The sequence below is a fragment of the Macaca nemestrina genome, chromosome 14, assembly GCF_043159975.1.
Source record: "Macaca nemestrina isolate mMacNem1 chromosome 14, mMacNem.hap1, whole genome shotgun sequence".
In the NCBI taxonomy this organism is placed as follows: domain Eukaryota; kingdom Metazoa; phylum Chordata; class Mammalia; order Primates; family Cercopithecidae; genus Macaca; species Macaca nemestrina.
In genome coordinates this window covers 84,847,235-84,860,456 of record NC_092138.1, presented here as the reverse complement: position 1 = coordinate 84,860,456, position 13,222 = coordinate 84,847,235, and the positions used below count along the sequence as shown (strand labels likewise).

Genomic DNA, 13,222 nt, shown 5'->3' with positions numbered 1-13,222 from the left:
TAATACTAAAAGTAATGATAATCACCAAATGCTCTTGCTGAGAGTGTTATAGGCTGCGCAACAGTGACATGTTATACTCCTTTTTCTCCACCAGGAAAGCCATCTCCTCCAGGAAGCAGTCCCATAAGTGAGGGACCAGGGTGACAAGAATAGATCTGTCACCAGAGCTTGGTAAAGGATGTCCCAGGGGTCTGACAGGTTCCACCATCTCCTCAGGGACCCACCCATTCCACTTCCCACTCCCAAGGTGTCTCTACCAAGCTACGGGGCTGCTATCTGCTATCAGAAGGGTGATGGCATTTCCGCTGACTCCTCCTCCTGCCCGCAGGGCTCTGGGGAGAGAAGGGGAAGCAATCAAAGCATCCCTGCAACCTCTGTCCTCTGGCAAAGTGTATGGATATCTGACTGTGGTCTGGCCAGGTCACATCTGCCCAATAATTATGTCAGCAGGGCTTGCCAGAGCAAAAGCAAAAGGAGGGCTTCCAGAGTGTTTATGGAAAGGCTTCCTGACCTTTCCCCTCCCAGATTATTAGACCCCTTCAGTCAGCTGAGCTGCCAGGGTCAGCAAAGCAGGCTCCTGAGCTCTGACTCAGCAGGGAAGGAAAAGCTGCCTCTGGAATCTGAGTCCGGGTCAGGTCCTCAGGGCCCTTCCCCTGAGCTCAGCAAGATAGGCCCTGAGTACTGAATGCTCTTTCCCTATCATCCCCTGCAAAGGTTGTGCTGAGGGTTGAATGCAACACTTGGCATTTGCTCCTCAGTTGACAACTGGGAGATGGATGGATGGATGGATGGATGGATGGATGGATGGATGGATGGATAAATGGATGGATGAAAGGATGGATGAGTAGATGGATGTATAGATGGATGGATGAATAAATGGATGGATGGATGGATAAATGAATGGATGGATGGATGAATGAATAGATGAAGGGATGGTTGGATGGACAGATGGATAGATGAATGGATGGATAATGGCTGGCTGGCTGGCTGGATGGATGGGTGGGTGGATGAGTGAATGGATGGATAGGTAGATGAATTGGTGGATGGATGGATGGATGGATGGATGGATGGATGGATAAATAGATGAAGGGATGGATGGATGGATAATGGCTGGCTGGCTGGATGGTGGATGGATGAATGCATGGATGGATGGATAGATAGATGAATTGGTGGATGGATGGATGGGTGGATGTATGTATGTATGTATGGATGGATGGATGGATGGATGGACGGATGGATAGTGGCTGACTGGATGGATGGAATGGGTAGGTGGATGAATGGATGGATGGATAGGTAGATGAATTGGTAGATGGATGGATGGATGATGGATGAATTAATAAATGGATGAATGGATGGATGGATGGATGAAAGGGTAGATGAATGGATGGGTGGATGGATGGATGGATGGATAAATGAATGGATAAATGGATAATAGATGAATAGGTAGATAGACATATGGATGGTGGATGGATGGATAAATGGATGAATGGATGGATGGAGGGATGAATAGATGGATGGATAATGGCTGGCTGGCTGGATGGATGGGTGGGTGGGTGGATTAACAGATGGATGGATAGGTAGATGAATTGGTAGATAGAAGATGGATGGGTGAATGGATAGATAAATGGATGAATGGATGGATGAGTGGATGAAAGGGTAGATGAATGGATGGATAGATGGATGGACGGATGGATGGATGGATGAATGGATGGATGGATGGATGATGGATAGATAAATGGATAGGTAAATGGATAGGCAGATGAATGGGTGGATAAATGGATAGAAGGACAGTTTCCTGGGGGAAACTGAGAACCTGAGTGCTGGCAGCATGTTATAATGGTTCTATAGCAGACTCTGGAGTCAGAAGGGCAAAATGTAGAGCCTGAGAAGACCAGCAGTGAACCTGGACTCTGAGCCTCAGTTCTTTCCACTGTGAAACAGAGCTGTAAAGAGCGCCTACACCATAGGGTTATTAGGGGGATGATATGGTCATCTTCCACATCATCTTCACCCAAGCCCCACATTGAGTAACTCTGCTTGAGTCTCTTACTGACACTTGGACCTCAATTCCCTGCCTGTAAGACAAGAGAAACAGACCTTGAGATAGCACAGGTGTTGCCATGTTCTAAGAATTCTATAGCTCTGTGTTGCTGGTTCAGGTTGGCTTGAGTTTAAGACCCTTATTCTTCCTTAGGACCCAAGGGGCTTTCATTTCATTTCAAACTCCTCCTTCCCATCCTTTCTCCCATCTGTCTGCCCTCAGGTTCTAAGCTAAAATAAACTGCTGATTAAGGATTCTCTTAATGGTATCTGTTTTAATCACTGAAACCCTCTTATTATCATGAAATACTATTCACTATTATTCACAATAAACTGGGACTTAGAATGGGAGGAGCCATTTGGTTGGACAAGAGGTATGGGCAGGAAGCCACCTGGTCCTTCCTCTAGTCCCCACTCAACAACCCCTGGAGGGCTCCTCAGGCCTGCTCACATCCCTCTCCACACATGGAATTTAGGGCCAACCTGCACTTACCCAAAGACAGTCACAACTGGCTGGGCCAGGCAGCACGGGTGAGGTTTCCCCTATCCACTGGGTGGACTTCTAAGCTGACAACCAGCCAGTCTCCAGGTGTCCCCCAAAGACCATCTGCAGCTAAAGGGCAAAGTCTCAAACTCTGACACCTGGCAAAGGCGACCAGCCCAGAGCTGCCGTGAGTCTCTGACCACTGTGGGCACCGCAGGGCATAGGAAAGGGTTATTCTTGCCCGAATTTTTCAGGTAACTAATTAACACCAATAAGAAAAACTAATACTTGTTGAGCACTTACTATATGCCAAGTATTTTACAGGTATGATCTCACTTGATCCTCTCAACAATCTATGGAGCAGGTACTCTTTATTATCCTCACTTTACAGAGGGGGCTCGGAAGAGTCAGAGGGAATAACTTGCAGCTCAAAAAAGGCACAGCCAAGGTTTGAACCCAGGCCACCTGACTCCGGGGTCTTTGTGCTTAGACATGATGCTATTCTGCCGGGGGCCTCCCAGGCTTGTTGGAAAGCAGGGTGGACACACATCCAGCATCCCATCACCGGTGAAGAGATGGGGGACAGGGGAATAAATACAGCCCAACGCCAAGATAGAAGGAGCCTGCCAGCTGGCCCCCACAATATCCCTTTATTACATAAACCTGACTCCACACAGCTCCAGCCTCTCCCCAACCCCCCGCCCCAGTGCCTGACTCAGGACTCTGGACAGCTGTTCACCTACTTTGTGGGGGAAACAGCAAGCTTGGAAAATATGACATTTGCACAAAATGTTGCTGGGCAGCAGAAGTCTCTTCCGGGCACAACCCTGCCCTCCCAGGGGCCCAATCCCTGCCGAGTGGCCAGGTCAGGCCACAGGGACTCCCGGCGTGCCAGGCTGCCTGCCCCAGCACAAGGGCTGGGCGTGAAGGCGGGGGAAGGGCGGCTATTTTCAGAGGCACGCGGCTGCTTGACAAACAGATGTGGGAGAGGTTTCAGTTTCCCTGGGCAGATGTGGAGCCAGTCCATCGCCGCCCCAGCCCCCTGGACAGCCCCTTAGGGATAGGAGGGAAAAGCAGGATCTCACGGGAAGGGGAAGATGGGATCCCAGGCTTGGGCCATGACAGTTAATGCTTAATGCTTTGTTCTTTTAAGCAGTTCTTAACAGCACTCATTGGACAAACAGGGACAACCGAGGCTTAAAACCGGAGTAACTTACTCAAATTCTGCCCCAGAAACAACACAAGCATCCCCCTTCCGCATTTCTGCACTGAGTCTTTCCTACCCCTTTACAAAAACTTCAAATGTGATTTTGTTTTTTTTTGAGACGGAGTCTCGCTCTGTTGCCAGGCTGGAGTGCAGTGGCGCAATCTGGCTCACTGCAAGCTCCGCCTCTTGGGTTCAAGCGTTTCTCCTGCCTCAGCCTCCCAAGTAGCTGGGACTACAGGCGTGTGTCACCACGCCCAGCTAATTTTTGTATTTGTAGTAGAGATGGGGTTTCACCATGTTGGCCAGGATGGTCTCCATCTCCTGACCTCGTGATCCACCCACCTTGGCCTCCCAAAGTGCTGGGATTGCAGGCATGAGCCTGGCCTCAAATGTGATTATTTCAAGCCTAAAGAGAATTTGCCAATTATCATCTCCATTCTGCTGATGGGAAAACTGAGGCACTGAGTTCCGATTACAGGCACCGCTGTCTCCTACCCCTGAGTTCTCAGGCCCCTTCCATTCTCCTTTGTCTCCCCCTGGACAAAGAGAAGACAGAATTACCTTCAGGAGCTCCTTGGGTGGAGGCCAGGTGACAGGCAAACGAGACTAAGATCCAGGAGAAGAGAAACCCCCTAGAGACCAGGAGACACAAGCAGAGGCGGCATCAGCTTCCACCCGCTCACGCCCAGATCCGGCTGGGGAAGCTGGGAGTGGACACCAGTCCCAGTCTCACCCCAGTCCTGCCCACAAAAGGCAGGAGGCCAGGTGCAGGCTCTAGGACCCCATCAGAGCAGCAGCCCACTCTTCCCGGCCTCCAGGCACAGCCTCTCAGTGAAGACCTGGTTACATGCACAAACACAGCCTTGCTTTTCACAGATCGATTAGCCAAGGTCAGTGGGCAGGAAGCAGCGCACAGGAAGCCCTGCCCTGGTCATTGGAACATCTAGGGTCCAGCTCAAAATCTGATGCTGACTCAATGGGCAACCAGGAGCCAGCCCCTCCCTTTCTCCGAGCCTCAGTCTCCCCATCTGTACTACAGCCTCATGATCTTGAGACCCTTCCCCAGACCCCAGCCAATGGGCTGCAGAGCCAGGGGTGAAAGGTCAGTGGGAAGACCAGGCTGGTCTGCTTGGAAGACCAATCCCCACACAGGGCAGGAGAGAGGAGACCCCTTAACCAGAACCAGTGTGGGTGAAGGCAGCTCCTGACTTGGCTTTATCCTAATGGAAAGTGGGAGAAAGAAAACAGAGGGGATGAGGGGGAGTTAGACAAAGCCAGCTGCAAACCTGGCCCTGTCACTTCTCAGCTGTATGAACCCGCATGAGTCGCTCAGCCTCTCTGAGCCTGTCTTGTCTTCTACAACATGGGCTGATGTTCCCTATCTCGCAGGTCAGGCATGAGGAGTCAATAAGCTCATGCAAAATACTCCCCTAGACGGTCCCCGCTGTCCCTACACTCTGGGGCCAGGAAGGGTTAAAATTCTGCTCTGTGGCTCTTGCCAAGATGGGCAAAGGCAATGATACAATTTCACCTTCCTGTGGGAGCAGCCACCAGTGACACCCGAAGCCACCTGGGGTATCTGATCCCCAGGCAGGTAGAGGGGAGGGCGGCACGTGGCCAGAGAGAGCCGGGGCACAGCAAGAGAGCTGTGTCAGTTGGGTGATGAGGGCTAAGGCTGGGACAGACAGGCCCAGGATGCATTTCCAAGAGGAAAGCTAGGATGGTGTGCTTCTGTGGAATCACGTAATCTAGGAAACCCGTTTGCCAGGGTTGATAACTGGAACCCTAGGTTCTTCCCAGACTCCCTGCGCACCGTAGATGACAGCTTCTGTCATTGTGGGCATGGTGAAGACACTGGTGATTACATACCCACAGACATCCCTCCTTCCTGCTTGCTCACATAGGCATGGACTTACAGGATCCTACGTGAATCTGGATAAATCTAAGCTGATCCTGAGAATTTCATTTGCCATGCCAGTGACTGGTTTAGGCATGCATGTAAGACCCAAATGTGGTCAGTGAGAGGTGAGGGATGCCTGTTAGAGACCCTGAGAAAGCAGAGAAGGTTTTCTTCAAGCCTCCGTATGCTGTTGAGTAAGGACATACTGCTCAGAGCTGCTGCAGTCATTTTGGGTACATGAGGTAACAAGCCCCAAGAGCACGTGAGGATGGCAGAATAGAAAAATAGTGGGTGTCTGAAGACACTGTTGAGATGTTAAATTCACCAACCCTAGTACTGCTCTTCCTTGAGGCCTCTTGATATGGGAATAACCCCCCTTATCCTTTAAACTATTTTGAGTTGGGTCTTCAGTTACTTGCAGCATAACGTAAACCAGCTGAAACAGCACTCAGATGCCAATGATGGTCCCCTGATCGCCTTCTCCAGCTCTGGGCCTTTGCACATGCTACTCCCATCATGTAGACACTACTCCTTTGACTGGTCAGTTACTGCACATCCATTAGATCCCAGCATGGGTGTCACCTCCCGCAGCTCACTGCACATGCCTCACTACGGTGGTTCTCACATGTGTGGTCATTGTCTACTCTCCTATTTCCCTGTCTAGACTAAGTCTCTAAAGGGCAAGGACACCCGTCTTATTCACTGTTTTGTTTTTTTTTTTCATTTTGTTTTTGAGACAGAGTCTCACAGTGTTGCCCAGGCTAGATTTCAACTCCGGGGCTCAAGCTCTCCTCCCACCTCAGCCTCCCGAGTAGCTGAGATCACAGGCATGTGCCACCATGCCGGGCTTATTCACTCTTACATTTCCAGCCCCTGGCAGGCACATAGGAAGTGTCTAGTATATTTTTATAAGATGAATTAATATTACCTGGTATTATAGGACTCTGGACTTTAAAAAATGTCTTCCCAAAGCCTTAATTCCCCTGCTCTGACTTTTTCCAGAATTGCTCCGAGATAATCCTTGGTCCTTCCTCTTCATCCTCTCCAATCTGCTGCCACTGTTGGGAGAATGCCTTTTTCATGGGGCCAGGCCCCCAGCTCACCATGGGCAACGACTAAAGGTCAAAGTGTCAAGCTGCCCTGGGGTTGCCTGGGGAGAAGGCAGGGCCAACCTTTCTGGCATGACTTGCTCCCTTGAGGCAAATGGCAATAGCATGAGCCCTGGAGAGAAATAAAAGGCAGCTTTGTTTAATTAGACAAATGGAGAATACTGAGGCTCAGGGAAGGCAGGTACTTCCATCCTGGGCAGCGTCTGGGTTCATAACTCTTCAGTAGTATTTCCCACACCCACCAGAGACACGCTTTCTAGGAAATTGGCCAGATACATTAGGGAAAAGCTGTCCCCTGCATTCCAGTCTTGACAATCCGGAAAGCACACCTGTATATCAAAGGCTCTGAGAAATCCTGCAATCAACAAGTTGCCTGTACTTTCTGTCATTCAGCAGTTCCCAAACTGAAAACTCATTTTTTCTGTGAATGCCTTCTCAGAAGAGACTGCCCCTTGCCTTCCTGTGTTCCTGTAACCCCACTAATTTCTGTTCCATCTCCTTCCAGTCCCCTCTCTTCCTGGCCCTTGTCTGGCACCTGCCCTCACTCCTTGAGTCCTTCATCGGATTATGTCGCATACCAAACTTCTTAGGAAGTTAGGAAGTTTCCCAAACTGATAAAGAAAGGCAAGGTGGGGAAGAGAAGGTACGAAAACCATACATGTCCTTCTCGGTCGATTTCCCTAGCTACAGCTATACCAAAGTGACTACTCTGCAGAGAATTAGAGAATACATCCTTGTAATCCCTGAAAGTCGAGAGAAAGAAGTCTCACAGGAGACATGGAATCAGAATCTTCTTTTCAATTAAGCTTCCTAACACCGTGGCTTCCAACTTGAGGACGTTAGCCCTGAAGGCCTATTACAAAAGTATTCAGCCTCCGTTCATTCTCCCTGACAAATGCAGCTGACCCTCTTGGAAATGGATTCTGTGCACTTGACTCATAAACTTGCCAAGTATAGAGCATGTCGGAGTGGGAGAAGGCCATTTAAGATCATCTAGGGGTCACATTCTAGTCCTCTCTCTCCCTTCTTTGCAAAGATGGGTAACTGAGGCCCAGAGAGGGAAAGTTATTTGCCCAAAGTCACACAGTGCTTCAAGTCTATGACTTAACAGATAGTCCTTTTCATTTGACAAGTCATCTCATTTGACAAGTCAAATGAAAAGGACTATCTGTTAAGAAATTGAAGCAGAAATCGAAGACTTCCAGGGACTTCCTACTTGCCAGAGACCGGAGCCCCAGCCTTCACCAGCAGGAACAGAGATGCAACCCAGGGAGCCAACGAGTCATCTAAGTCAGCTCCAGGCCTGGAAAGTTGGCTCTCAGAGGGAGGCCCTGCCGATTCTTTTGCTCCCGTTCCAATCCTGTTTAGGCTACTGCTAATCATGTTTAGTGCCTGTGCTGCCTCAGGGCTTTGCTCTTTCAGACTTCTGTTTTCACCACTTGCTTTGTGGGCCTTGGCTTTGCGAACCCAGGGCTCCAGAATGTCGGGAAGACCAGAGCACAGAGGCCAGGGTGGCCAGGAGGCAGCCGAAATGGGAGCTGCGAGGAAACATCGCACGGAAACATCGTCTGGCCACACAGCCCTCCAAGCAGGAAACCCAGGTGTTCCTATGCCCTGCAAAAGGCCCTCTGCCAGTGCACCAAATGGGACTACTCCTGGGTAACTACATTGCCAGAACCGGCAGCCTGCTTGGATAGTTTTCTTCCATCCTTATTACCTGGAAACCCACAGGACCTTGGAAACCCACACCAGCTTCAACTGTCACTGAGGGCTCTGAGCTGAGACCCAGGCCACAGAAATGCACAGGGAAAGTGGCCCTATGGACACTAGGCTTGGCTGTTCACACATGGGGTAAAAGCTTAAAAGGGAGCTAACTGGAACTACAGCGCAGCAAGTCGGATGGACCTGTCCCACCTGCCTCCGTGGACTGGCCAGACCCCCTGTGCCCAAACGGCTATGCCTGGGCTTTCTTCACAGCTTCCACATCCTCCATGGGAACAGAGACAGGTCATCGTCTGGACAGGATGCAGCCCAGAACTTTCCCATTGACTCACACACCCATTCAACATGAAGGGAATAATACAAATACCAGCTGCTGTTTATTGAACACTTATTACATGCCAGGCCCTGTTCTAAGCCCTTTACAAGCCTGGTCCTGTTCATCTTCACAAAACTCAGCCAGCTGGGAACAAGGTGCCAGTTTTGTGGAGGAGAAGAACAAGCAGCAGAGTGGCTCACCCAAGCTCGCGTAGCAGAGTTAGGATTCAAACTCGAGCCTGCCTGATGGCAAGGCTCGTGGCCCTCCTGTGGTGCCACCTGCCTCCCACGAACATGATTCCGTGTCTCACTGCTGTCCCTTACCACCAGTGGATATGGTACTCTGCATAGCCAAGCCAGACAGGTGGGTGTCAAGAGGGTCCCTGGACAGAGATGGAGGAGAGAAAATGCCAACAAAGAACAGGGGCAGTGTGCTCAGAAAGGGACAGAGACCACCAGGAGGCTGCTGGCTGCTGGGGGTCCGCAGGGCCGGTGGAGGCACAGGAGAGGGAGAATTTTCTGAGTACCGGGAGGAAACAGAAAGAAGCAGAGGCCAGGGATGTGTCCATAGACATGACATGGAGTTTGGTCCGGCCAGAAGGGTCCAGGGGCAGAGGCATGCTGGAAAGCAGAGGCATGATGGAGAGCAGAGGCATGCTGGAGCCAGAGCGCACATGATGGAGGATGACATGATGGCAAGGGAGGCAGGGAGGCAGGGAGGCAGGAGAAGGCAGAGACTGGGCCTCTGAGCAGTGTGGCGGCCCACTTGCCCAAAGCTGGAGCTCCACCATGGGGTGCTCGCCTGGCACCACTTTTCTGCCCAACTGCTGGCATCTACCCTGGCGCAGGGTCTTCTGGAGAAAATGAGTCAGCAGCATGCTAACTGGTGCCGTGTATGTGTGTGTGTGTGTGTGTGTGTGTTGTGGTGAGGGGGTGCAGGGCTGGGGAATCACAACCAGCCAGCTTTTTCCAAGACATGGGGAAGAAAGGAGGGGGTGTCATCCTGCGGATTCCAGCCCAGAGGGGGCAGGGCCCAGCTACAGCCCTGACAGCCTCTGGGGAGTGTCCTGGTGTCCTGGGGGCAGGATGGAAAGAGAGCAGCGCCGTCCACAGGCCCCGAGGGACTCCATGCTGCTGGCTCCCACACACACCCACACGCTGCGCCGGCTCTAGCACAGGCTCACTCTCTCTTACAAATCCTACTCCACACGCTGGGAATCCCAGTCTCTGGGCCCCAGCTCCGCGCAGCCGCTCCTGGGAGGGTCCCTGCCCCTCTCCGGCCCTGTCTCCCCATCTGTACACTGAGAGGTTCCGCACAGTGATCGCCCAGGGCCCTTTCTGCTCTGACATGCTGGCTCTCACTTTTTCTCTCTTACACACGTGAAAGGGACAGGAACCGAGAAGCAGGAAACAGACACACAGACTCAGGCCGACTCACACATACACGCGGAGATTTCCAGAAACGCGGGGACGTGCAGAGGCACACAGACACGGAGACAGGAGCAGAACCCGAGACCTGGTGACCTAGAAACTTGCGGACAATTTCACAAGAACAGATAGAAACGGAGACGTACAGGCTTGGGACCTGCAGACATCGAGACACCGGAACACACCGACACGGCCCCAAACGGAGACCCCCCCCTCCTCCCCCAGGCATCCAAAAAGCCCCCCTCCGCACCCCGCCGGCCGCTCCAGGCGCCACCACCCACCCCCACCCCCGACCCCCGGGCTGGCTCTGCCCCCGCCCCAACGGGATCGGGCAGCCGGGCCAGGCGCGGCAGGGCGGGCAGCGCTCGCCAACTCTCGCCCGGCCGGGGGCGCAGCCCCTATTAACCCCTGGCGTCCCGCCTCGCGGGGGCGCAGGAAGGGACAGGAAGCTGACGTTCCGCTGGAAGCGACCGCGTGGCGGGGAACCCCGGCCCTCCCCGAGATTGGAGCAGCAGGAAGCTGGGGAGGGGGCGTCCCCGAGCTCGTACTCACCCCCCGTGCGCCGCCGCCGCCGTCGCTGTGCCTCGGGCCCCCCGCGCCGATCCCGCTCCCATGGCAGGCCCCTACTTCATGCTCCCGAGCCCGGGGGGCAAGTGTGGGCGCGCCCCATGGGGCCGCCAGCCCCCCGCCCCGCCGCGCCAGGCCGGCTCAGAGCGCGCGGCCCCCGCGCCCCCAGAGCAGCCCCGCGCCCAGGGGCGCCCGAGCAGGCAGGCAGCGCGGCTGGGGCCCCGCGGGCGCCCGTGCCAGGCCCATGGTCCCAGGAGTCCGGGCGCCGCGCTCGCCCCTGCCTCGCTCCTTTTCTGCTTCCACCAAAAAGGAAGAAGAAGCAAGAAAAAGAGAGAGAGAGATGATCAAACTTTTGGAGGCGGGCTGCTGGCGGTCCCCGGAGGCAGAGCAAGGCCGGGTGAGGGCGCGCGGAGGGCGGTGGAAGCTGCCTCCCCGCCGGCCTGGGGGAGGAGAGGAAAAGGAAGGATTTGGGGGAAATGAAGGCGATTTAAAGTCTCGGCCCGCGGTGTCTCTCCACCTTCCCTCCTCCCCGCGCCGGGCCGCCCTCTGCTGCCCCCTGCTGCCCCCTGCCGGCAGCAGCTAAGGATACAGCCTTAGCTGGCCCACTACAGCCCCGCTGGGACACCCGCCCCCCTCCCCCTTGTATAGATGGGGAAACAGATTCACAGAGAGGCAGGGGCTGCCCAAGGCTTCACGGTGATTTGATCACCGTTCTGAGATTAGGAACTTCTGACTGGTGAGGCTGGGGGTCCTCCAATGGGGGGTTGGGGTAGAGGGAGAAGGGCCAAATTCTACTCCTGGAAGAAACCCACAGTTTCAGGGACAGAGCTAGGACCAGGACTTGGTGTCCAGACTCCCATGACAACCAGTATCCTGACCTCCACCGCCCACCAAAAGTTTGCGCTTCCAGACTCGGAGCGCCCTGGAGAACACACAGAGTGGGCTTGTTAAAGGTTTGCCACCCTCTCTCTCCCTTCTGTCAGAAATTGGAATCTAACCGCACCCCCGCCCCCTCACGCACCTCCACAGAATCGACAAAAACTCCCTCGGATCCCATACTGGAGCTAAGAGCTGCACACCTTGGCCCCCGAGCAAATTCTCACACCCACAACCCCAGTCCAGCCCTGGGACCACAGCTCCCCCCGCCTCTACCACCTCTTGCCACTCGTTCACGAGCAAAGTTACACTTATACGCCGGTGCACACACACACTTCCACACGTATCCACGCTTTCCCCAAACTCAGACACACGCTCACACCCGGTCACATGCAGGGACAGCCACGCACCCTTCCTAGGTTCACACGAAATGCATCCTCAGGTATCTGGGTTCAGGCGCACGCTGATACTCTACACTCGAAATCGCATGCACATGGATGCTTACACAGGCACAAACGCACACTATCCTGGCCATATCGTCCCCGCACGTGTACACACCCCAGGTGCACACACGCGCGCACACCCTCACTTGCACACAGTTCTCCGAGAGTGCCCACCGCACACGTGCACACACGCATTTACTCCTCACGCGTGTACCCACCTCCCCATACGCGCACACCTTTACGCGCGCACACACACAGGCACAGAACACTTCCCAACACTCCAGGAGCCCCCAAGCACTTACTGGGTTCCTAAGTGCGAGCCTGGCCGGTCGGTCCTTCCTCCGGCGCCTAACGGCATTTGTATTCATGGGTCCCCGCAGCCGTGGGCGCGGGGGCGGGGGGGCGAGGTCCCCTTCCCTAAACGGGGCGCGGGCGCGCGGAGCGCAGCGGCACCGGGAGGGGCATGGGCGCGCGGGACTGCGCCGCCGGCCCGGTCCGCCTGCGCTCGAACTTCGGCCGCTCTGCGTCCACGGGCTCCAGCGCGGGCTCCGAGAGCTGGGGGCGGCTCATAGGTGCTGGGGCCGCGGCGCCCGACGGGCCTTTTGAAGTCTCCGCTGGGGGCGGGGAGGGGGCGCTGAAGGCGGCCTTTTAAACCCTGGCTGCAAGCGGGCTCCGTCGAGCAAGGTGTCTGGTTTCAACAAACTTTAGGAAAAGTCCCAAGCCGAGAGAGGGAAGGTAGGGGGGTGGGGGGAGCTGCATAACTGTGCGCTGCTTCCTGCAGAGGGCAGAGCACCCATGGCTGCCAGGAGGGAGGCCCGTTGTGGGACTGGGGAACTGGCAGGCTCCTGGCCGGCGTGTGGAGCCACCCCCGCCACCCCCACACCCCCAGTGTTGAACCAGAGTTCTTAACTTCCATGTGCACGAACCCCAGGGAGTGCGGGAATACCCCCAAACTATGCACAAATTGAGCATGTTTGTGCATTCTTCAGGGGAGAGGGGCCATGGACTTTCCTCCGGTTTTCAGAAGTCCACGGCCCCCTAAGGTTGAGAACTCCCTCTCCAATCATAACTGATGTTTTTTTAGTTGCATACTTGGCATCATGCAGACCCTGTCTTTATTTACATTTTAGA

General features: G+C 54.3%; 1 protein-coding gene across 4 annotated transcripts in view; it reads right to left on the bottom strand.

Moving 5' to 3' along the window:
- Positions 1-12,474, bottom strand: part of LOC105487076 (collagen type XXVII alpha 1 chain) — a 159,037-nt gene extending 146,563 nt beyond the window's left edge. For 3 of the 4 annotated variants that reach the window (XM_011750373.3, XM_011750374.3, XM_024794562.2), the window contains exons 1-2: positions 10,758-10,890; positions 4,293-4,363 (exon numbers count right to left, since the gene is read on the bottom strand). In XM_011750373.3, coding sequence (XP_011748675.2) covers positions 4,293-4,363; positions 10,758-10,819 — 133 coding nt within the window. In that variant the 5' untranslated portion in view covers positions 10,820-10,890. Of the gene's footprint in view, positions 1-4,292; positions 4,364-10,757; positions 10,891-12,393 lie in introns of those variants that run through there. The other variant, XM_024794561.2, reaches the window with a different exon arrangement.
- Positions 12,475-13,222: the final 748 nt, after the last annotated feature.